Source organism: Oryx dammah, unplaced genomic scaffold, assembly GCF_014754425.2.
Source record: "Oryx dammah isolate SB20612 unplaced genomic scaffold, SCBI_Odam_1.1 HiC_scaffold_25, whole genome shotgun sequence".
Lineage (NCBI taxonomy): Eukaryota > Metazoa > Chordata > Mammalia > Artiodactyla > Bovidae > Oryx > Oryx dammah.
Window position 1 is genome coordinate 36,984,678 of NW_024070209.1, and position 24,878 is coordinate 37,009,555.

General features: G+C 41.4%; 1 protein-coding gene across 6 annotated transcripts in view; it reads left to right on the top strand.

Moving 5' to 3' along the window:
- The window catches only part of EML6 (EMAP like 6), a 286,252-nt gene that overhangs the window by 220,987 nt on the left and 40,387 nt on the right, over window positions 1-24,878 (top strand). For all 6 annotated transcript variants that reach the window (XR_005718416.1, XM_040224844.1, XM_040224840.1 and 3 more), the window contains 6 exons: window positions 565-717; window positions 880-1,011; window positions 8,920-9,008; window positions 13,442-13,618; window positions 23,318-23,519; window positions 23,614-23,740. Coding sequence is in view for 5 of the 6 variants with exons in the window: in XM_040224844.1 (XP_040080778.1) it covers window positions 565-717; window positions 880-1,011; window positions 8,920-9,008; window positions 13,442-13,618; window positions 23,318-23,519; window positions 23,614-23,740 (880 nt within the window). In the remaining variant the exon portion in view is untranslated. The remainder of the gene's footprint in view (window positions 1-564; window positions 718-879; window positions 1,012-8,919; window positions 9,009-13,441; window positions 13,619-23,317; window positions 23,520-23,613; window positions 23,741-24,878) is intronic.

Here is a 24,878-nt window from a genome sequence, read left to right on the forward strand (position 1 = left end):
CCCAGTATTGGTTAGTTTTGCAGACACCTTTGGAGAGAATGTCCATACTTCATTCTTCCCATGACAGAAGAGACAGGAATAAAATCTTCCACCTCTAGAATTATGCATTACAATCCATGGCTCAGAGATTAGAGAGACTAAAAGTAGAACAACAAGGTGCTCCAAAGCAAATTTTGTGTGTAAAGCATGGTATAAAAAAAATAGTTTCTGGAAATTTTGTCCCATTCTTAAGTATCACATCTTGGGAGAAGAAATACTAGTTTTATTAATCCTTTATTCTTTTTCCCTCTTCACTCTGCTTGTCACTTGAAAACTCCAGGTCTTCATATATGAAAAAATGAATGGATAAACCACAGAGAAATAGAAAACTTATTTTTAATATTAATGATTATTGTCTTTGGGTTTGGTGATAAGAAATGTTTTAAATTATGAAGTTTTAGTTCTCAGCAGCAGTGTTAAAGACACAGTCACAGGTCCATGACTATATCTACATTTCCCCGCTCTTCATTTGTTTGGTAGCAAAGTCACGGATCATAACAGTGCTGTTTGTGAATTCTTTTGTAGGTGGAAGATGCTGTGCCTTCTCCCCAGATGGGAAAGCCTTAGCAGTTGGCTTGAATGATGGGAGTTTCCTGGTTGTAAATGCTGACACTGTCGAAGATATGGTCTCCTTCCATCACAGAAAAGAAATGATCTCTGATATTAAATTTTCAAAAGGTGACAGCAAAAACTTGTAAAAATATGTTGGGACAAAAAGTTGCAAGAGTGGATTCTTTTTAACTATTTCCTTAACCTCTAACCCATTTTAAAATGCTAAGTTCCTGGAAGTAAATTCCCACATGAAATATTTTGCTGTTAACCACTGATTTTTCTTCATAGATACAGGAAAATACCTTGCCGTGGCATCCCATGATAACTTTGTGGATATTTACAACGTCCTGACAAGCAAAAGGGTTGGCATCTGTAAAGGTGCTTCTAGTTATATTACACACATTGACTGGGACTCTAGAGGTAAAGTATGCTGTGGCTTTTAAAATATAATTTCAGTTTTGTTTTTTTTTTAATAATTTCAGTTTTTAAAAGTCATGTCCATTCATATATTATTTCCAAGAGCAAATGGCAGTTTAAAGAGAAACTTACAACATAAACGACTGTAATTTTACAACCCAAAAGTAGCTGCTGTTAACTCATTATTAACTGGGGGATTTTTGCAGAAGTTACTGCCTGTGGCTGGCAGTTTGTCCTGTAGGTGAATATTGAAACATCTCTGGTCAATGATGTTCGGGTAACAAAAGACGTATTACTATATCTCTGGTCAATAAGTTGTTAAAATTTTTAGTATTTTTCCACCTTTTTATTATTGTTACTACTATCACTACCACTACTATAATTATTAACTCAGCCATTGAGTTTTAAGACTGTTGAAGATATATGATGCCTTCTGTTACCATAGCAAGACACCTTCACCTCTGGGTCTGGCACACTATGTCCTTGCCTTGTATCTCCTTCTTAATGCTTTCCCTTTTCCTACCAATTTTCTGTCTACCAGAGAACTGCCCAAGAAGTTTCAAGTCATTTTCATCCTCCAATGGAGGTAGGAAGCTATATTCAGCTCACCTAGAGTTTCTCTGATTTCTCTCAAAACTCCCAACCTATCCCCTCCCTCCTCCAGGTCATGCCCACAGATGCCATGGAGATTTATCTGTTTACTTATGCAGCAGATCTAGCTCTTGCCATGTAAAAGTCTGAAGCCAGAAAATGTGGAAGGTCCAGAAGGGAGTGAGATGTGATTCCTACTCTCTGCAGTGTTTATCACTGAGTGCAGGAACAGGCTGGTACCTGAACCACACCAGAGGGTCACAAGGGAAGTGGTGAGCAGGGGCTCAGAGTTGCCAAGCCAGCAGTAAGAACCTGGGGCACTCTAGGGTGGATCACTTTGAAAACCCACCCCAGGGACTTGGCTGATGTTAGAGTCCAGGGCAGGCATTTTATAATGGGCAGGTTCCAGCTTTCAGCGAAGTTTAGTCCATGTGGTGGAAAGCAGCATCTCTGAGGAAAGAGCTCCCAGGGGAATCCATGGAGCCTTCATAGAAGGAGTGACCTTTGAGATGGATCTTGAAAGATGAGTAGAAGCTCAACAGATGGCAATGTCTGAGACCGGCGTTCCAGGCTGGGAAGGAACAGGTTGTGCTACCATGTGGAGGCGGGAAGAACAGGGGGATTAAGAAACAGTAATGCTGAGTGGCTGAGGGCGAGAAAGGCAGGGGAAGCCGCGAGGCCAAGACAGCAAGGAAAGAAACTATTAGATCATGCTAGGAAGTTTAACCCTGAACTTTATCCCGTAAGCATTAGCTAACTCTGCCAGATTAGAGTGGGGCTTTCTCTATGATCGTGGGAAGGGTGAGCCAGCCTGGAGATGGAAAGCAAGTGAAATAAACCAAGACGAAGAGATGACGAGGGTCTCAACCAAAAACAGCTTATTTTAGAGAAGACAGTGTATTTCAAGCATTTGTTTAAGTAGTGGCTGTAGACTGACCCTTCTGCCTAGCAGGAATTTCCTTGTAGCTATGCGTACTGTGCTGGAATTTGGACTTAATCAGCATTACAACCCGCAGGCGTTTTACACAGAGCAAGGAAGGCATGCGTGCCATTCATTGTGAGAGGTGCAAGTCCCAACAAGGGCAAAGGGGATCAGATAAGTCCCGCTCACTTTCACGTCAGGGCCGGGCAGACACAGTGCCAGGCGCTTGGGCTGGTGTGTGGAAATAGGCAGGACACGGGCCTGGGAGGCATCTAGGAACCAGTGAGGCCCAGGAGGTGAGGGGTGAGTGTAAGCAGCCGCTTCTCAACCCCTTCTTTGATAGCCTCTGCTTTATTGTTTGTTTTTTAAAAAAAATGAAAACAAGGATTTCATCCTGTTTGATTTCTGGCTAACATCTCTGGCTATGCCCTGTTGTGAGAAAGATTTAGAACACTGAGGGCCATCTTTACGCATATGAAGACCAGAGTGTGATGAGTTATATTTGGAACCCAACACATACACACCCCACCTGACACAATGTGAATCCCACCACTACAATGACCATTAGGGAGTTAAAACCAATTATTACTTACGTTTTATGGAGTGAAGAACCAAGAGAAAATGGGACATAGGAAGACTATGGTTTGATTGAGGAGGTTACTTTAAAATTATTTTCACTTGTGATAAAATACACATAACATAAAATGTGCTGTCTTAACCATTTTAAGTGTACAGTTCAGTGGTGTTAAATATGTTCACATTATTGTACAGATATTACCACCAGCCATCTCACCTCTCATCCATCTTTTCACCTTATAAAATTGAAACCCTGTACCCATTAAATAATAATTCCCCTTACTCCCTCCCCCAGCCCCTGGCAAGCACCATTCCACTTCATGTCTCTATTAATTTGACTGTTCTAGGTACTTCATATAAGTGGAGTCATACAGTATCTGTCTTTTTATAACTGGCTTATTTCACTTAGCATAATGTCCTGAAGATTCCTCCGTGTTGTAACGTATGTCAGAATTACTTTCCTTTTTAAGTTGAATAATATTCCATTGATGCTGGGAATGATTGAGGGCAAGAGGAGAAGGGGACGACAGAGGATGAGAGATTGCATGGCATCACCAAGTCAGTGGACATGAATTTGAGCAAGCTCCAGGAGTTGGTGATGGACAAGGAAGCCTGGAGTGCTCCGGTGCATGGGGTCGCAAAGTCAGACATGACTGAGCAACTGAACTGACTGAATATTCCATTTGTGTACATACCACATTCTGTTTATCCATTCATCGATCAGTGGATATTTGAGCTGCTTACAGTTTTTGGTTATTGTGAATAATATGGCTATGATCGGGGTATACAGTTCTTTTGAATATATGCCCAGAAGCAGAATTTCTGGATAAAAGTCCATTTTTAATTTTTTTGGAGACCTCCATACTATCTTCCACAGCAGCTATACCATTTTACATTCCCATCAACAGTGCACAAGAGTTTCAACTGCGCCTCATCCTCACCAACGGTTGTTATTTTCTGGGTTCTGTTTGTTTTTGACAGTAGCTATCCTAAATGGCTATGGTATGGGACATTGCAGCTGTATTTACACTTGGGGAAGGTTTTTATTTTTTTATTCTTCAAATGCGTTGTAGGCCCTGTGTCAGATGTAGGAATATAAAGAGGAATAAACCCTAGGTGGAAAGAACAAGCCCTTGCCCGGGAACCACGAGCTGCCACCACAGAGAGGCCAGGCGGAGGTCTGCGTGAAGGCCGTCGACGACCTAGAGCCATCACTTCTCAGGAAGAGAGGCAAACCTCACTATTTCCGTAATTTTGCCCAAAGCTAGAGTCTGCGATCCAACCAACACTCAGGGTGATCGAAAACGCAGTGAGAGGAGGAGGCCAAGACCTTTATTTATTTATTTATTTATTTTGCCAAGACCTTTAAAAAGCCACTTTGCCTCTCATCCTAAGTGGCCCCTTCAGTCAGTTAAGAGAATCAGACCAAATGGTTTCTGTGGCCTGAGAGGAGAATAGAATATTTTTGATTTTTAGGGAGGAGTTATACCATCTGGAGAACAAGAGCAAGTGAGCCCATGAAGCTTCCCTGGTTTAACTCCAGTTTTGTTGCCATGAGACATGTGTCATATCAATATTCTTCTGCTCCTGATACCCCAGTGCCTTCAACCTGTGCCAGGGTGCCTCAGGATCAGCCTGGCTCTTCACACAGGGCCTAGAGGGCCTGCAGGGGGTAGAGAGCAGAATTTAGGAGCAGGGGTCTGTTTCCTTCCTTTGATCTTGTCAAAAATAGTGAATGCATTTGCTGGAGCCAGCTGGCTCGTCAGGGGCGGAACAGCTCAGCCATCAGCCTCCGCAGCCTTCCGTGTCCATGGCAACCACAGGTCCCAGGAAAACCGAAAAGCACATCGGGGTTTTGCAGGAACATCAGCTACCTCTGCACAGAATGCCTAAGAAAGAAAAAATATATATGGAGAGAGAGAAAACATGGAAGAGTATTTTCTAGTGGATGTTAGTTCATTTCCAGAAACACTGGGACTGTAAGATCGTTTACCAATGAACAGTTTAAGCTGTAACAGGACGTCTGATTCCCGTTTTCATTGCAAATGGCCTAATACGTTTGGTATATTCAGCACCAATTTTGGAACTGTTCTTTTTTTTAAATATAAATTTATTTGTTTTAATTGGAGGCTAATTACTTTACAATATTGTATTGATTTTGCCATACATTGACATGAGTCTGCCATGGGTGTATATGTGTTCCCCATCCTGAACCCCTCTCCCACCTCCCTCCCCATCCCATCCCTCTGGGTCATCCCAGTGCACCAGCCCCGAGCACCCTGTATCATGCACTGAACCTGGACTGCTGATTCGTTTCACGTGTGATAATTTACATGTTTCAATGCCATTCTCCCAAATCATCCCACCCTCGCCCTCTCTCACAGAGTCCAAAACACTGTTCTATACATCTGTGTCTCTTTTGCTGTCTCGCATACAGGGTTATCGTTACCATCTTTCTAAATTCCATATATATGCATTAGTATACTGTATTGGTGTTTTTCTTTCTGGCTTACTTCACTCTGTATAATAGGCTCCAGTTTCATCCACCTCATTAGAACTGATTCAAATGTATTCTTTTTAATGGCTGAGTAATACTCCATGGTGTATATGTACCACAGCTTTCTTATCCATTCATCTGCTGATGGACATCTAGGTTGCTTCCATGTCCTGGCTATTATAAATAGTGCTGCGATGAACATTGGGGTACACGTGTCTCTTTCAATTCTGGTTTCCTTGGTGTGTATGCCCAGCAGTGGGATTGCTGGGTCATAAGCCAGTTTTATTTCCAGTTTTGTAAGGAATCTCCACACTGTTCTCCATAGTGGCTGTACTAGTTTGCATTCCCACCAACAGTGTAAGAGGGTTCCCTTTTCTCTACACCCTCTCCAGCATCTATTGCTTGTAGACTTTTGGATCGCAGCCATTCTGACTGGCGTGAAATGGTACCTCATTGTGGTTTTGATTTGCATTTGTCTGATAATGAGTGATGCTGAGCATCTTTTCATGTGTTTGTTAGCCATCTATATGTCTTCTTTGGAGAATGAGCCTGAGCAGTGGAATTGTCCTAAGTTGTAGGTTATATAGATGCTGGGGTGGCGTGTATGAGCTGCTCTGTGGGTTATAAAGCTCTAGGCCCCAGCAGTATGTGATGTACTGTACCTGCATCGTGATGAGGACAGCTGTCTTTTTCAATTCTCTTATTCTGTGTATATAGACATTTCTAGTGAATTTTATTTAAAAAGTGAGGATTCTAAAAGAATAGAGTTACTGTTATTCAGGGGAAAATTATACCTGGATTATACAGAATTTTTGCCCTTTGCTTCTGCTCCCATCCTCAGAATATTTCCATGGTTATATATTACAGAATAGCAGGCAGTAGAAAAAGAGTGGTGACCTAAATAGTTCCTCTATGCTTAAAAAAAAAAAAAGACAGTTTAATAACGGCAGTAATGGAAATTTGAGGAGAAAAACACACCCATAATGCCACCTTCCTAACACAATAATTGATTTTTAAAAAATTTCTTCATATCCTTGGTTTCAAAAACCCACTCAAGCCAGCTTAAATTAAAAAATAAGGATAAGGAATGATTTTATTGGAAAGATAGGGATATCTCATAGAATCTAAGAATAGGAAGCAGCATCTCCTGAGAAACTGGCTTTAGAAATGAATCAGAAAATGCCTGGAACCCAACCAAGGAGTGCCCCTCTCCCCTCCTCTCCTGCTCTGAGGGGCCCATCTCCTCTGCTCTCCTGGGTCTGGTGCCTGCGTGTGGCCCCTCTTTGCACAGGCAGGCTTTCCCTCATTTGTTCGCACAGGGCCCACTGTCTGTTGCCCCCAAATGTCACCCCTAGTCCCAAAGGCCACATCCATCTCCTCCCAGCAAGGCATCTGCTGATTCAGCCTAAGGTTCCAGTCTCCCAGGAGAGAGAATTTGATTGCCCAGTGTGGTCACTCCTGGGTCAATGTCCACATGGGGGCAGTGGGGCCCACAATGACCACAGGGGCCCAGTCCAGGGTGGAGGGCAGTTCTCAGGGACGGGGTGTGGGCTTGGGAGGTAGCCACAGGTGTATGGTGCTTGCCAAAGTGGCTTTTAAAAACATTCCTGCAGTCACAAAGTACTTCACTGAGCTGTTTTAATAGTTTTGGGTCTGTTTTAGAAAGTATGATCTTTGAAACAATAGTGTAAAGTGAATTGTCAGGAAATTATGTCTATTCTAAGAATGTTTCCATTGAGTCTTTTAATCCTGTTCCCACATCCTTTGTTATCTGCAGTCACTCTTAAGTACATGGGAACGCATGTATACCCGTGGTAGATTCATGTCAATGTATGGCAAAACCAATACAGAATTGTAAAGTAAAATTAAAAAAAAAAAAAGAATTCTAAAAGTCACTTTGCAGATATATCTAGTTCATTGGGAAAATATTGATTACTCATTTTCTTATAATGCTAAATAGCCAAAGCTGATTTAACTCTCTTTTTCTTTTCTCACTTTGTGTATGTTCAGCTAGTAAGTCAGGAAAATGGGCCCATTTCAGAGAAAACGCTTTCAAATTTACTTGCTCCTCACAGCAAAGGCAAATCCCCCATGTCACCATGTTATAACTCAGCAAATTGGAAATGATTCAGGTTTCAGTTATGAAATGAGAGAACCTTGTTTTTAATTAGTCACTTAGAAACAGACCTGCAACTCCTGAAGGTTAGCCAAGCTAGATTTTAGATCTAAGTGCTACCCACTTAAACATTAAAGAACATGGTATAAATCAGAGAGTTCTTAGTTTGGTATTCATTTTTCCAGGAAGGACGTTTCAGGACTACTAGATATAAAAGAGCTATGGAAGAAAGAGGGGGCGAGGACATGCTAGTATGTGTATATATACACTAAATTGCTTGCAGATAAAATGTTAGGATAGCTGATATTTGCTTCGAAGTAATCTGGGGTGAGAGATTGAGTGGAGATTCCTGAAACAGGGCCAGCCATGTGGTAATAACCATTGAGGCTAGACATTGGCTCTCTAGGGGTTTTTTTTATACCATTACTTCCATATGTGTTTGAGATTTTCCATTGTTTAAAAAAATGCTGAAAAAAATACTCAAAAGTATATCTTTTGGGTCATATAAATTTTCAAGTCATAAAGGATCATTGATGTGGTAGGAAGAGAATTAAGAAATCTGATCTTTTTCAACATTAATTGAAATGAATCCAAGATTAAAATCCAAGATTTTACATCAGACCAAAAGACTATTTTTGCTCAACATTTTGTTTTAGGAAAAGTCTTGGATTTCTTCACAAATTTTCAAGTAAAAAGGGAAGGGGAGAATGGAATGAGCATTTACAGTTTGTTTTATATGTCCTTGTCTTCCTGTTTCTAAATGTGAAATGGCAAATCTGGAATTTATATCTTAGTAAACACAAACTCTTACAGGGTCTTTGCTTCTGGTGTCATGATTCTTGCCAAAGCAGTTTGCTTTTACTAGATTTCTGTGCAACAGGGGAAAAGAGCATAAGTTAGATTTTGTTTGGCTTTGGAAAAATAGCCATTGCAGCAGAGTAAAGTAGCAACTCAATTCTTCTCTTTCTGAAGGATGTTCAAGGTAAGGTTTTATGAGGTTCATATGTTTAAAAATCATAGCTTTGGAGTTTCTACCCTGCCATGTAATTGTCTTTACATACATCCTGGATCATTCAGCATATATTTACTCAAATTATGAGACTTAGATTAAAATGAATGAAAATATCAAATGGTTGCAATCATGTTCATTTTATCACTAAAAGATAAATGCAGAGGTTAATTGTCTCCTGCTTTATTCTATCATAACAGGAAAATTACTGCAAGTTAATTCAGGTGCCAAAGAACAACTCTTCTTTGAAGCTCCAAGAGGCAAACGGCATATAATAAGACCTTCCGAGGTAACAATCACACACAAAGCTTTTAAAAACTAGTTCATGATTTACTATGTGCATTTAAGTAAAACCTATCATTACTATTCACTAAAATGAGTTATAGCTGTATGTCTTTCAGGCTTGACCATTTCTTAAATCTGACTGCTTACCCTGGTTTCCTACTTTCTGAGGAGGTATGGATTTACTGTGCCACTGACATAGCAATCTCTAATTGGTGTTCTACTTACAATCTCTAATTGGTGTTCTGCCGGAAGACAATGACTGAGCTAACAATTTGAATGCTACATATTACTTTTCCTGTTCCCCGTGTTCTGTCATTTTGTGCAAAGCTTTTTAGGAACTTAAAATTCTGAAACATGCTTTCTCAGTGGTTACTGTTTGCAATAGTAAACAATATCTTTTGCAACAATAAGAGAAATTATTTTTCAAAACAAAACCATCCACAGCGTGACCATCCTAATGTAGCAGGCTGTTGCCTTTTCCCATATTTTCCTCATGCTTCTATCCACATACATCATTTTTTAATTGCTGAAATCAAATCCTAGACAAAATGTTTGAATCCATGAACTAACACCCTCCTGAAATCTCTTCCTAAAGGCTTGGCTGCTTTAGTCTTTCAGTCTGTACAGTGTTTCCGTGTAGTAAGCCCTGTTGGCCACAGAGGCCATTGCCTGATGGAGCACTAAGGACGTCCTTTTAGTCCCAGGAGACAGTCTAACTCATTTATTTACTAAGTAACCTTTGATGAAAGAAAAGGAAATATTGCTTCTTTAGAGGAAAAAGAGTCAAGGGTATGCCACCAAGGGACAGGCATCTTCCACTCTCTAGCTTCAGTTAGCTAGCAATATAAACTATCCCAGTATTCTAATGTACTTCTGGACTTCTGTTCATTCATAATATTTTAATTGTTTCTAAAGGAAATATATGTGCAGTACATGAGACACCCAAGTGGTTACAGAAGATGGCACTGTATTAATGGATCGATTAATCTCACTCCCAAACTCCAGTTTATTTACCTTTGATCAATCTATATTTTAACTTTTTTACATGGGGAAACTTTAATAGCCTTGAGTAAGGGATATTTTGAAGCATGCCATTCCTTCACTGAATATCTGTGCACTGTTCCAGGCACTTTGTATACCTGTATTCCAATCCTCAGAGAGTGGTTTACCTACTATGAATCAGGCTGGTGTGTGATAGTTGTCTATCTCTTTTTACGGACAGGGAAATTAAGGCTCTAAGAAAGTAAAAGGACCACAGAGCTTTGGTTCCAGCCTAGAGGGGGCTGTGTGTCACTCCACAGCCTAGACCACGCAGTGTCATTTTGCATCACTGGATCTGTATTTTCCCTTCCAGTTCTAGTCTCCCAAATAAGTTTACTAAAATAAGATTCGGTAGAACCACGTGGTGGAGGAAGGATGTCAACTTGGGACAGATGAGCAATTTTAGATTGAAAAATACCTCCAGAGGTAGCTCATCCTTTTACTTAGCAATATTGTCAGGCCCCTCAATTAAGTATGAAGGATTTTGAAATTTTCCTTTGCAAAAAAAGATTTTTTTGAAAGAAATAGTCATGGTGAAACTAACACAAAGCTTACCCAGCAAATTTTTAACTATGGCAGCTATTAAAATGTCCATTTATATCCATCCAATGCAGCATGGTGCAGTTAAGGCAGCTGTATCCCAGGAGCCCAACTCCTTAGAGATCGACTTCCTCTCTGCTTGCTAAGCTGTCTGGGGTTTAAATGACTCACTTCTCGTTGGGCTCCAGTTACCTCCTCTGCAAAGCAGTGATGATAATGACATACCTGCCTGGAGCAAGGTGCTGTGGGAGACACCCTTGGAGGGCTCTCCTTCTGTCTAAATTCCTGGGTGTTTAACAAGTTTATTTACCCGTTGTTGGTTACAGGGATCATTCTTTTTTAAATTTATTTTATTGAAGTATAATTGATTCACAGTGTTGTGTTAGTTTCTGCTATACAGCAAAGTGACTCATTATGTAACTCAATGTTACACATATATATACACATTCTTTAATGCTCCATTTTAAATGCAGTTTCTATAGCTTCTAACAAGTTAGACATATGCCTCCCCCAGATAGCATGGTGTTCAGATCTGGCCAAGGGTGTTCTGTTGGGGTGACTATAGAGTGAGCAAGACCAGCTCACCCCCATTCCTCCCTGTATAATGAGTCCAGGAAAGGTGCCACCCAAGGAGGGTGTCAGAAATGAAATCTCATATCTATAAGGGAGTCAGTGACCAGAAGCCCATTTCTGGAACCAGAGTGGGGGGTTCCCTGCTTCTCTTCCTGTGAAGGTCAGTTGGGGATGTCATAAGGAGTTGGGGAGACTCCACTTGCAGCTCAGAAGACTGAGGTAGTTATGGGGGAGCCACCTCATGTCACCTCGGTCTGCGGCCTTGCTTGAGCACCCAAACTCACTGGGTGAACCGCCGTTTTTTGGTTCCAATCCTGCATGTGTCCAGAAGAAACACAGAATATTAAATGAGAAATTTGAGTGACTAAAATATGGATAGCACCTCCTCACATTGTGACTCAAATCCTAGCTGCTTCTTGTCATTTCCCTCCCAGGCAGTGGTGCCAAGCGGAAAACTACAGAAATGGATGGTGAGGTACATTAACAACGTGCCAAGCAGCTTCCAGATCCACAGAGAGCAATCTGGCCTTTCATTTTAGCTACAGGTCTCTAATGAGTTTTTATAGCTTTTTAAACAGTGCTTCAAAGTGCTTGTGCATAGAAACTGTACTGATAAAGTACACTAGTAGGTCTTGAATGAAAGTAAATAAAATCGTATTCCCCTGGGAAAGTCTAATCCACAGTGGTGGTGGTACTGTTATTGTTTTCTTTTTAAAAAAAGGAAAGAAAAGCCTTGATTTTGTCAGAATTAAAATATTTGAATTGCTAATCTTCCTGTCCGTGAATTTCAGATAAAACAGTTTTAAGGGATAAAACGTATATTCATGCAATAGAGTATGAACATCTATCTCTTCCAGTTTTTAAGATGGTCTCTCTAGAGCATAAAGAATACTAAGCTAGCTGCAGAATCTTATTGCTCTTTCCTCCAAGGAAGCAGTCCTTTAAAAAGTTCTGTCCTGTGCCTTTTTAAAATACTTTGCTAAATGATCAGCCCCATTGATCAATCTAGCTCAGTGGTTCAATTTGCCCTCTCTCCCAGGGATATTTGACAGTGTCTGGGGACAACCTGGGGAGGTGGTGCTACTGGGATCCAGTGAGTCAAGGACAGGGATGCTGCTGAACGGGCAGGACAGCCCTGAACACACATAATTATCTAGCCTGGAATGTCAATAGAGTTGATGCTGAGAAACCCTGATGGCATTTTGATGTTTGTTCAGTTGCTAAGTCATGTCTGACTCTTTGTGACCCCATCGACTCCAGCACACCAGGCTTTCCTGTCCTTCACTATCTCCCAGAGTTTGCTCAAACTTATGTCCATTGAGTCAGTGATGCCATCCAACCATCTCATCCTCTGTCACCCTCTTCTCCTTTTGCTGTCAGTCTTTCCCAGCATCAGGGTCTTTTCTAATGAGTCAGTTCTTCACATCAGGTGGCCAATGTATTGGAGCTTCAGCATCAGTCCTTCAAATGAATATTCAGGACTGATTTCCTTTAGGATTGACTGGTTTGATATCCTTACTGCCAAGGGACTCTCAAGAGTCTTCTCCAGCACCACAGTTCAAAAGCATCAATTCTTCAGCACTCAGCCTTTGTTATGGTCCAACTCTCACCTCCATATGTGACTACTGGAAAAACTATGTCTTTGACTATATGGACCTTGTCAGCAAAATGATGTCTTTGCTTTTAAATGCTCTGTCTAGGTTTGTCATGGCTTTCCTTTCAAGGTGCAAGGGTCTTTTAATTTCATGACTTTTAATTACACAATTTCGTGTCTTTTAATTTCATGACTCTTTGCAACCCCTTGGGCTGTAGCCTGCTAGGCTCCTTTGTCCATGGAATTCTCTAGGCAAGAATACTGCAGTGGGTAGCCATTCCTTTCTGCAGGGGATCTTCCCAGCCCAGGGATCAACCCTGGGTCTCCCACATCGCAGGCAGATTCTTTACTATCTGAGCCACCAGGGAAGCCCCAGCTTATGGCATATACAAGGATAAATATCTAGGTGAGAATTAAGAACCTTTGTTATTGTCAGGTGTCCACAATTCAAACGTGTTCATTTTATCTAGGGGAGCGTATATGGAGGTTTGACTGCAGTATTGATTTATCGAAACAATATATATGCCACTTTAAAAATGCAGCTGAGAATTTTAGGCGCTGCAGCATACAAAATACCTGGTGTTAGCAAAGTCATCATTTAGAACTATTCACCCTCAGTTTGTTTCTTTTAAATAAAACAAAAAGATCTCTGGGTTGTACGAAATATATTAATCTTCCTTCTTTTCAAGATTGAGAAGATAGAGTGGGACACGTGGACCTGTGTGCTGGGGCCCACCTGTGAGGGCATCTGGCCAGTGCACAGCGATGTGACTGATGTAAATGCTGCCAGCCTCACCAAAGACTGTTCCCTCTTAGCCACAGGAGATGATTTTGGTTTCATTAAGCTTTTCTCATATCCTGTCAAGGTAATATTGCATGTTTACTATGTGTATTTGCTTAGTTTCAAGTAATAACCCCAAATCTGTCTATTGTATTTAAGTGGATTTTTCAATATCAAAGGAATAAGTGATCAACATTGTCATCTACAGTTATTTACATTTGCAGTTGCACAGTTATCTACATCATGGTTATTTATGCCCATAGAAACCTTGGTGACCTTAGGTATACTAGTTTGAGTCAGAGGCTCATGGTGTAGAATTCTTCCCTGAAAGTCTGTCAGTGGACATCAAATCCAACAGCTCACGAATTGCAAAGTAAGAATTTTCTTTACAACTTGGACTGGCACTTTTACTAGCCTACGTCTAGAGATGAAGAATTTACTACTGCACAAGGTAGCACAATTCATTTTTAAACCACTCCATTATTAAAACGCTTTGCACTAGATAGAGCTGATTTTTGTTTTCCTTTAGCCAAAGTTCTACCTTCTGAATTGTTGTTGAATAAGTCCAGTCTTCTGACAGCCTTCATGTGTGGGAAGACCATATTTGAGCCCCTGAAGTCTCATTTTCTCCAGTCTAAACATCCAGTTCCTTCAGTAACAAGGTGTCTAGCTGTCTCTTCCTCTGGCTTACCGATTCCATTAAATTTTGTGTTGTTTCTTCTTTCAATTTTATTGAGATGTAACTGACATGCAGCACGGTATAAGTTTAAGGTGTACTTAATGATTTGACTTACATACCTTATGAATGATTATCACCATAAGTTTAGTGAACATCTGTCATCTAAACAGCGACAAAACAACAGAAAAACAAATGTTTTTTCTTGTGATGAGAACTCTTGGGATTTATTCTATTAACAACTTTCATTATAATGTACAGAAGAATTAGCATAATATTGCATCCCTTGATATTTATTTATCTTCTAACTGGAAGTTGTACCTTTTGACTGCCTTTATCTAGTCCCCCCACACCCCTCACTTCTGATAACTACAAATTGGTCTCTTTTTCCAAGAGTTTATTTACTTGTTTGTTTTGAAGTATAGTTGACTTACAAAGCTGTGTTAGTTCAGATATTATGTTATTATTGACTATATCCCCACTCTGCTCATTTCATCCTCATGACTCATTTATTTTGTAACTCTTAATCTCCCTTTTCCATTTCAATTCCATTTCAAAGTAACTCCTCTAGGACCAAATTCAGGTCCATCCAGGTTGCTGCAAATGGCAATATTTCATTCTCTGCAATGGCTGAGTAGAGTGCCATTGTATATATGAGGCACGTCTTCTTTATCCATCATTTGTTGATGGACATTTAACTTGTTTCCATGTCTTTGCTACTGCAAATAGTGCTTCAGTGAACACTGGGGTGCACGCATCCTTTCAAACCATATTTTTCTTTGGATATATGCCAAGGAGTGGGGTTGCTGAATCATATGGTAGCTCTATTTTTAGTTCCCTAAGAACCTCCATATTGTTCTCCATAGTCGCTATGCACCTAAAACTAACACAACGTGGTTATCAACTGAACTCCAATATAAAATAAAAATTAAAAAAAAAACAAAGTGCTTCAGATGCAGTCTGATCAGCTCAGGGTTCATCTCAGTAGGACTCTACTTGTTTTGACTTTATTTTTGTATTTAATCAAGCAAAGATGGCGTCAGCTCTTTTGGCTGCCATACAGAACAATTGAATCATAGATATTATTCCCCCAAATGGTAAGGTTACCCCCCTTCTTGGACTTACACAACTGATCTTCTAAAATCTGAGTACACAACTGATCTTCTAAAATCTGAGTACACAGCTTTGTATTTGTACCAAATAAGATTTATTTTGTTTATTTTCCCACACAAACATATCTTGTTTATGTTTCAACCTATCAACATCTTTGAAATCCCTTTCCAAAGTCTGTATTTACTTTCCCTTTCAGCATCACATCGTTCTCTGATTTCAGGAGTGTGAGTTACAATTCATAGAAGGGAAAAAAAAAAAAAAAACTAGAACAACCAAATACCACCACCAAGAGCCCCCATTCAATTTGGCATTTTGTTACTTAATACACACATATTAGTAACAGGCATTTGAATCTGTCTGACCATGCCATCATGGAACTCATATTTCTATCTCTAGTCTGATAAGATATCGTTAAAACTTAGCAAATATCTTGCTGAAAGCCAGATTATGTCTCTGGTATTTTTAATCTCTCCTAAACAAACCAACCAATAAAAGATATGCAGTCAGTTCACTGTGAACCCCTGTTGTTGCCTAGTCGTCATTACTTTTCCAAGTGCTTATCAACCTTCTGTGTAATAATTCACCCTAGAATCTTCCGGGCATCGCATCACCTCATGAGTCAGTATGTGCCAGAGTCTACGTGTTTTCCCTTTTGGATCTGGGGACTGTTTTTTTTTTTTTTTTGGATGCCACTTCTCCTGGCTTCCGAACTCTTAACCATTCAGTTCAGCTCAGTTCAGTCGCTCAGTCGTGTCCGACCGACTCTTTGTGACCCCATGAATCGCAGCATGCCAGGCCTCCCTGTCCATCACCAACTCCCGGAGTTCACTCAGACTCACATCCATCGAGTCCATGATGCCATCCAGCCATCTCATCCTCTGTCGTCCCCTTCTCCTCCTGCCCCCTATCCCTCCCTGCATCAGAGTCTTTTCCAATGAGTCAACTCTTCGCATGAGGTGGCCAAAGTACTGGAGTTTCAGCTTTAGCATCATTCCTTCCAAAGAAATCCCAGGGCTGATCTCCTACAGTAGACAGGGTGGATCTCCTTGCAGTCCAAGGGACTCTCAAGAGTCTTCTCCAACACCACAGTTCAAAAGCATCAATTCTTTGGCGCTTAGCCTTCTTCACAGTCCAACTCTCACATCCATACATGACCACTGGAAAAACCATAGCCTTGACTAGATGGACCTTAGTCGGCAAAGTAATGTCTCTGCTTTTGAATATGCTATCTAGGTTGGTCATAACTTTTCTTCCAAGGAGTAAGTGTCTTTTAATTTCACGGCCGCAGTCACCATCTGCAGTGATTTTGGAGCCCCCAGAAATAAAGTCTGACACTGTTTCCACTGTTCCCCATCTATTTCCCATGAAGTGATGGGACCAGATGCCATGATCTTCGTTTTCTGAATGTTGAGCTTTAAGCCAACTTTTTCGCTCTCCTCTTTCACTTTCATCAAGAGGCTTTTTAGTTCCTCTTCACTTTCTGCCATAAGGGTGGTGTCATCTGCATATCTGAGGTGATTGATATTTCTCTCAGCAGTCTTGATTCCAGCTTGTGTATCCTCCAGCCCAGCCTTTCTCATGATGTATTCTGCATAGAAGTTAAATAAGCAGGGTGACAATGTATAGCCTTGATGTACTCCTTTTCCTGTTTGAAACCAGTCTGTTGTTCCATGTCCAGTTCTAACTGTTGCTTCCTGACCTGCATACTCTTAACTTCCAAACTCTTAACCATTACTGACCTTATTTCTGTAATTACATTTGAAGGTGTCTACACTCAAGGACATGAGCTCTGTTTGGACCTCTCTGGTTTGAGGAGCATCCCCTTTATTACAGGCGATCATTAATCTGCTCCCTGTTCATATTAAGCCATCTGATGTAAGCCGTGTTCCTAACTTTTCTCTTTTTCTTCTAGCCCTAAATATATCTTTAAAATCCTTTCCAGGTGTCTTGGCTTTTTATTTTTGCATTCCTGAAACTGTACTAAAGTTGTCTGTAGAATATTTTTGTGTTCATCCCTGGTTATTTGCTCCTGCTTCTGTTACTTTTACATTTAAAACCTGAATATATCAACTCCCTCTTCAGCCACTTTGGTTTCTTTAGATGCCTTCTTTCCTTCTTCATTTGTTAATGTCTCCTCAGATTATCATTTTGGGGAGCCTTTTCTAGTATATACTTCTGATTATGGCTTGTGCTCCTTTCATTGACCATCGAGAAGCCACTTGGTAGCCTTCTCCCAGTGATTCACCACATTACTACCACCTACCAGCCCTTTCTATTTGATAAGAGTTCAGTTCTGTGTAGCAGTTTTCCTTGCTACTTCTACATTTTTTGAAATGAGACTGCCAGCAGGACAAGTCAAGTTAGTGCTATCCTGGTTTTAGTGGACTGAGGTCTGGGCAGGTGTTTAGATACCTGATATCCTCATGACACTATTGCATTGGGCTCCTGAGCCAGATTTATTGTTCGTCTTGGGAGCTCATCACCCACATCCCTAGTGTGACCAGGAAGGCTGTCTCCCACAGTAATTTTGAGCTGTGTTCCTCCAACTCCTGGAGTGCTGGAAGGCTCCTTAGGGACAACCCCCAGGAAACAAGGGTGGGGGGCAACTGGAGGGGCACTGGGGTTCCCCTCCTTCTCCAGAGACACTCTATGTTTTTGCCTTTTATACACTGAGCTTCTACATAAGATTTTCCTCAAGATTTTGTTGTGAAAAATTTCAAACATACAGGAAAGCTGAAAGAATGATAGAGTGAACTCCTAGAAACCCACCACTTAGATTTTGTGATTTGAAGTAAATTGTTGACATCAGGATGCTGCTGCTGCTAAGTCACTTCAGTCGTGTCCAACTCTGTGCGACCCCATAGACAGAAGCCCACCAGGCTCCTCCATCCATGGGATTTTCCAGGCAAGAGTACTGGAGTGGGGTGCCACTTACCCCTAATTGTTTCAATTTGCATATCATTAACTAGAGTTCATTTTTTAAGTTTTTTTTTAAAGTAAATTTTATGTATAGTTGAGATGCACCAATTTTAAGGTTCCTTTTGATGAACTTTGACAAACACATACACCTGAATTATCCAAGTCAGTCAGTCATCTCAGTTCAGTCGCTCAGTCGTGTCCAACTCTTTGCGACCCCATGAACTGCAGCACACTGGGCCTCCCTGTCTATCACCAACTCCCAGAGTTTACTCAAGCTCATGTCCATTGAGTCAGTGATGCCATCCAACCATCTCATCCTCTGTCGTCCCCTTCTCCTCCCACCTTCAATCTTTCCCAGCATCAGGGTCTTTTCAAATGAGTCAGTTCTTCGCATCAGGTGGCCAAAGTATTGGAGTTTCAGCTTCAGCATCAGTCCTTCCAATGAATATTCAGGTCTGATTTCCTTTAGGATGGACTGGTTGGTCTCCTTGCAGTCCAAGGGACTCTCAAGAGTCTTCTCCAACACCACAGTTCAAAAGCATCAGTTGTTTGGTGCTCAGCTTTCTTTATATAGTCCAACTCTCACATCCATACATGGCCACAGGAAAAACCATAGCCTTGACTAGATGGACCTTTGTTGGCAAAGTAATGTCTCTGCTTTTCAATATGCTGTCTAGGTTGGCCATAACTTTTCTTCCAAGGAGCAAGCATCTTTTAATCCAAACACCTATCAAAATATAGAACAGTATCATCATCCCAGAAAGTCCCCCCATGCTAACTTCTGGGGCACTCCCCACCCCCACTCCACTCTCAGATGAAAAAACTATTCCAATGTTGTTTTTGTTTTTGTTACCATAGATTAGCTTTCCCTGTTTCAGAACTTCGTATAAATCAAATGATCAATTAGGAACCGTATTATTTCTGGCTTCTTTCACTCAGGTAATGTTGCTGAGATTTCTTCATGTTGTGAGTAACAATGTTGTTGTTGTTTTAGTCACTAAGTCATGTCCAACTCTCAATAATCCAGTCCTTTTTATAGCTGACTAGAATTCCATTGTGTGGATATAGCAAAGTTTGTTTATCCACCCAGCCATCAGTAGACACATGCTTTTCCTGTGTTTGGTTATAATGAAGTTGCAGTGAATATTTTTGGACAAATCTATGTGGACATATTTTTTTTTCTTTCTTTTAAGTAAATATGTGGGAGTGGAATTTCTGTGTTATTGGGGAAAATGTGTGTTTATCTTTTTAAGAAACTGCCGGATCTTTTTCCAAAACGGTTGTATCATTTTATGTTCTCACCAAAAATGTCAGGTTTCTAGTTGCCAATTTGACATTGTCAGACTTATAAAATTTAGCTGTCTTGAAGAGTAGATAGTGTGATCTTACTGTGTTGGTAACTTATGTTTCCCTGGTGATTAATCGTGCTAAGCATTTTTCATTTGCTTATTGGCCATTTGTGAAGTGTTTGTATAAATCTTTGTCCACTATTTTAAATTGAATTATTTATCTTTTTATTCTTGAGTTCTACTGTGTAAGATTTGATTGAAGAAGAAGTTTCATAATTTAAAAGCATTTGAAAAGCAGTCAAATATAAGCCACTTTGATAGTATCACTTCTCTCCTTTTTTTTTTTTTTTTTTAATCTGATTTTCCTGGTACTCTTTCCTTCCCAATTTCGTGGACCCAAGCTGGAGAACATTTCTAGATGTGTAGTCACACTCTTCCAATGCTCTGGGTGTGTTGGCCACACTTCATCTGTTACGGACTGAATGTTTTTGTCCCCACTAAACTTCCTATGTTAAAACCCTAACATCCAATGTGACAGGATATGTAGAGAGGGCATTTACAGAAATAATTAAGGTTAAATGAAGTCATAAATGTGGGTCTCTGATCCTATAAGATTAGTGTCCTTATAAGAAGAGACACCAATGAGCTCACTCACTCTCCCCAGGCACACACACACTGAGGAGGAAGGGCTAGATAGAAAGTTTCTCCATGCTCGTATAAGGGGTCCACAAGCCGGGGTGAGAGCCCACACCAGGAGTCAAATTGGCTGGCACGTTGGTCTTAAACTTCCCAGCCTGCAGAACTGTGTGGAATAAAATTCTGTTGTGTAAGCCACCCAACACGCGGCATCTCTTATGGCAACCCTACCAAACTAAGACACCATGCCTTTGCAGTGGTCTCACACTGAGTACCGTGTCATCGAGTCTTGGCGACGCCCGCAAGACCGTGTTATCATCACACAGCTCTCTGTCCACAGTTCAAGTTCCACTCGTTAGACTCTAATGGCATGTCTTCTTCTTAACCCTTTTCCTTGTTCTCCTTTCCTCTGAGTTACTAGGTCTCTCTTCTAGGCATTTTTCCTATCCATGTCTTACACAGGCACTTTTACAATTTAAAATCTTGATGCGGCACTAGTCCCCTGACAGTCATATTGTTTCCACGTCTGTTTCCAAAGTAGAGTCCATAAAGTAGACTCTGCTTTGTCAGAGCCCACCCATTTGTCCAGTACCTTAAACCACGTCCCAGAAAAACTGATGCTGTCCTCTAACACCATCCATTTGCTTCCCATAACCTCCCTTCCTTTCCAAAGCTGTTCCCCTTCACTCTAACAGAGAGGCTAAAATACCACCATGTTGCTTACATTTTTTAAATGTAAATGTTTACTTTTTTTAAAAAATCCACCCTCAAGTTGTTAAGTGTCCTTCTCATAATGTCAAAGGCTCTAGAGAAAGATTCATCAAAGAGGAATCTTGTATGTAGAATTTTACAGACAGAGAAAACTATATGTAAAATGTTGTAAATATGGGGAAAGGATACATAGCTTTCATCAGATTCTCACGAATTTCCTCTTAAAAGCAGTTAACAACAAGCTCTCTGGAGACATATTTCAGATTCTCTTTTCTTTCATGACTCAGTGGAAGAGGAAGACTGTGGTTTTGAGTCCTGATGGGTGTTACAAAAGTGCATAGTTTGGCATGATGACCCAGAAAGACAGCTCGTCTGACCCCGCTGTGCCAGGCCTCCAGGAGGCTCCACCCATAGGCCCTCAGGGAACCGCCAAACACCCTGCTCCTGGGGGAGCAGCTGGCTTCCTGGAACCTTCTAGTAACTGTGAATTCCCATTGTTCTGTGGAGCAGGGACCTGGTTTCCTTTTCTGAGAACCTTGAATCATCTTTACTGGAATAATCTCAGCTTTGTTAAATAACTTCAGTGACTTAGAACTTTTTCCTTTTTCTCTTTCTGCTCTGTGTCACTTTCTTTTCCCCTACAGCCTAATTCTGATCATTTTAGAGTGTTTTTTTTTTTCCATTATCTTTCCTTTTGAATTCCTCTATCTAGATGCAGGAGTAGAGAGAAGGATTTCTCAAGCCCTTTCACTTTCTCCGCTTCTCAAGAGACCAACTTGCATTTGTAGTGGATCAAAATGGGTTGCTTCCCGCTTCCAGCAGGAAGGCCAGCAGGACACGTGGCTGTCACCACTCTGACCGTCCTCTCTGTGTCCACGCCTTCAGGATTTCACATGGTCACACAGTGGCTTCCTTAGAAACCCTTACTTTGCTCTGCCTGTTCTCTAGCAAGTAGTGGCTCTGGAGGCTTCCTAAAAATGCTGCCTGCCTGCTTGCTTCATAGTCTGTCTAGACTCTGTACTCTGCTGAGTGGTGGGCACTTCCACTCAGCTGTCAGGTAGGGGTCAGACAAATACACAGAGATCTTGACCATGAGTATTTCAAGGTTACGTCCTGTCCTGCCCTGCCCGTCTTCTGTCATGCGTCTGCACTGGTTTCAGGTTTCCCAGCACACCCGTCCAAAACTCTCTGGAAACCTCTTGTCGACGACTGAATAAAGTTTTCATCTGAGACACAGCGATGCCCCTTGCATGACCTCAGAAAGTTCATGCGGGTTCCCACGTCGCGTAAGGTATTCCCTGGGAGTCGCTGAGAGGATGGAAAGTCTCTCCCTCTCTTGGTGCTCCCACTGAAGCTATTTTTGCCAGGCTGGGGCTCATGCCCTGAAAATGGAATCTGGTCTCTGGTGCCAGCCTGGGCTTCTCACTGCTTGTCAGGATTCCCCGGACGTGAACAGCTGCTCTCACCTCACTCTCAGCCTTCCCCACTGGGGTGGTGTGGCTTGGTTGCCACTCTGAAGAGCTTTCAATAGAGACTAATAAATTGGGTTCTATTTATTTGGTTATGTTTGGCTTTCTAAAAGTGTGACCTACTATAATAAGTTCAATATATATGGATTTAATTTTATTTTACTTTTTCAGATATAACCTGAAGATTGTTTAGTTGTGGAACTTTTTGGGGGGGCGGTTATATTTGTTTAAAAGGAGCTAACTTTGGTTTTTTGTGTTTTGTTTTTTTTTTTAAGGTGACTTGTCAACCTGTTTATTAATTGTATGTTTTCAGTTTGTGTTCTTTATTTTTGGGAGTTTTGTTTGTTTTTTCCTTTCTCTTTGAGCTCGCTTTGTTTTAATATCAATTTACTTGAGTGTTTCTAGTGTTAGAAATTGTTTCCAGCGTCTGTGACAGAAACTGTTGCTTTGCTTTTAAGTCTTCCTTGCTGCCCCAGGGTCATAAGAAGGCCCTTGCTCGTCTGTCACAACCTGGACTGTGGTATAAAAAGGCGCTGAGGGGGATGACCCGGGAGACGCTTTGATCTCGAATGTCAGCCAGACTCACCATCAGGAGTTTACATGGATGCCTGTGGAGAAGAGACGCCTGACAACTGAGAGAGGCAGAAACAAGCTTTCTTTCCTTTCTTAGGCTACTTTGTCAGGTGTCCAGAAATAGGTCCCATAGGTTACATTTCATTCATTTCCTCACAGACTATTTGTTGAGAGCTTACAGTGAGGCAGGAAATGTTTTAGGGGAGAAAGAGAGCTAGTCCCTGCCCTCATGGAGTTTATACTCTAGAAAAATGTAGGGACATTACTCCTCATGTGAACTGTTCCATTTGTATCCTGTAGAAGCCCCTCGAGACAATAACACGGATGAAATAGTCCAGAAACTAGAATAATGAGACTCCGAGTCCGAGTGGGCTCATTGCTGTTCTCTGACATCGCAGGGCCAGCATGCGAGATTTAAGAAGTATGTGGGGCACAGCGCCCATGTCACCAACGTGAGATGGCTGCACAATGACTCTGTGCTGCTCACCGTGGGCGGCGCTGACACGGCCCTGATGATCTGGACACGGGAGTTTGTGGGGACCCAGGAGAGCAAGTTGGTGGACAGTGAGGAGTCGGACACCGATGCAGAGGAGGACGGAGGTGAGCTCAGTGCCACGCGCCTACCCTGCCTTCCTCCACCCCCTCCTGCACCATTGCAAACCAACTCTCCTCCCGTGTCTTTCTGTCGTTTGAGGCTATGACAGTGACGTCGCTAGAGAAAAGGCTATTGATTACACCACCAAGATCTATGCTGTGAGCATCAGGGAAATGGAAGGCACCAAACCGCACCAGCAAATGAAAGAAGTTTCGGTGGAAGAAAGGTATGCTGTCTCCAGGTTTGCTTGCATTTATGACACCTGATGGCAAGAAACTCATTGAAACCAGAGTGTGTTTTTTCTTTGCCCCCTAGTGTTGCTACTTAAGCTCGCTTTATTTATGTGTATGCAGAGTCTTCACCTGTACACAGGCTTGAGCTAAGGGAAGTTTCCCACAGCCTTCAATATGAGGGAAGGGTGGGTTACAGTTTGCAGAAGTTGTTTATGGAAAATGACTTGATGAGACATGAGATTTGATGAGACCACCAGGTTTCCCTTTGCCTAGAGAGGTTTTCAGGACAGCCCAAACCTATCTTGAATGTGAATGTGATGGCTGATGGTGGGGAGCATGCTGACTTGGGAGGTAGAAGGGAAAGCAGGTTTCTAAAGTCCTGGAGGAATACTTGTGGGCTGTGAAAAATAATCTTCCATTCTGCCAGTCTCTGCACTACACCATACTCCTTGGTGTGCCTTCTCTTACTGTGTCTTCACCCGCCCAGATTTGTTCAGGCTTGTTTGATCATTCCAGGCCTAACCAAAGTGATTTCGTTGCTATGGATCCTCTGTGTAGAATGAGAGTTTCTGTTTTTATTTTAGGCCTTTCTGATGTGCTATTGTAAGTCTTGGTAAAATACTTTAGCATTTCTTTTTTTAAAAAAGTTCATAATTACTACAATTACTTAATCTACCATATTCATACTAAGGAGGATAAAGAGTGAATAAAAACTCTAGCATGTAAACAGAATTTCATGGATCTCAAAAATGTTTAAGAATTCTGTGTGGGCTCTTTCCATTGACATAGGTTCAGTGTTCACAAGTACCCTGGTCCCATGATGTATTATTAGCAGGATTCAAGTTGTTTTGCATTTAGCATGGGTTTCCTGGTAGCTCAGTCGGTAAAGAATCTGCCTGCATTGCAGGAGACCCGGGCTTGATCCCTGAGTAGGGAAGATCCCCTGGAGAAGGAAATGGCAAATCACTCCAGTATCCTTGTCTGGAAAATCCCACGGACAGAGGAGCCTGGTGGGCTGCAGTCCATGGGATCACAAAAAGTTGGGCACGACTGAGCAACTAACACTTTCACTTTCATGGCTTTCTGAATAGTTCAGTTCCGTTCAGTCGCTCAGTCGTGTCCGACTCTTTG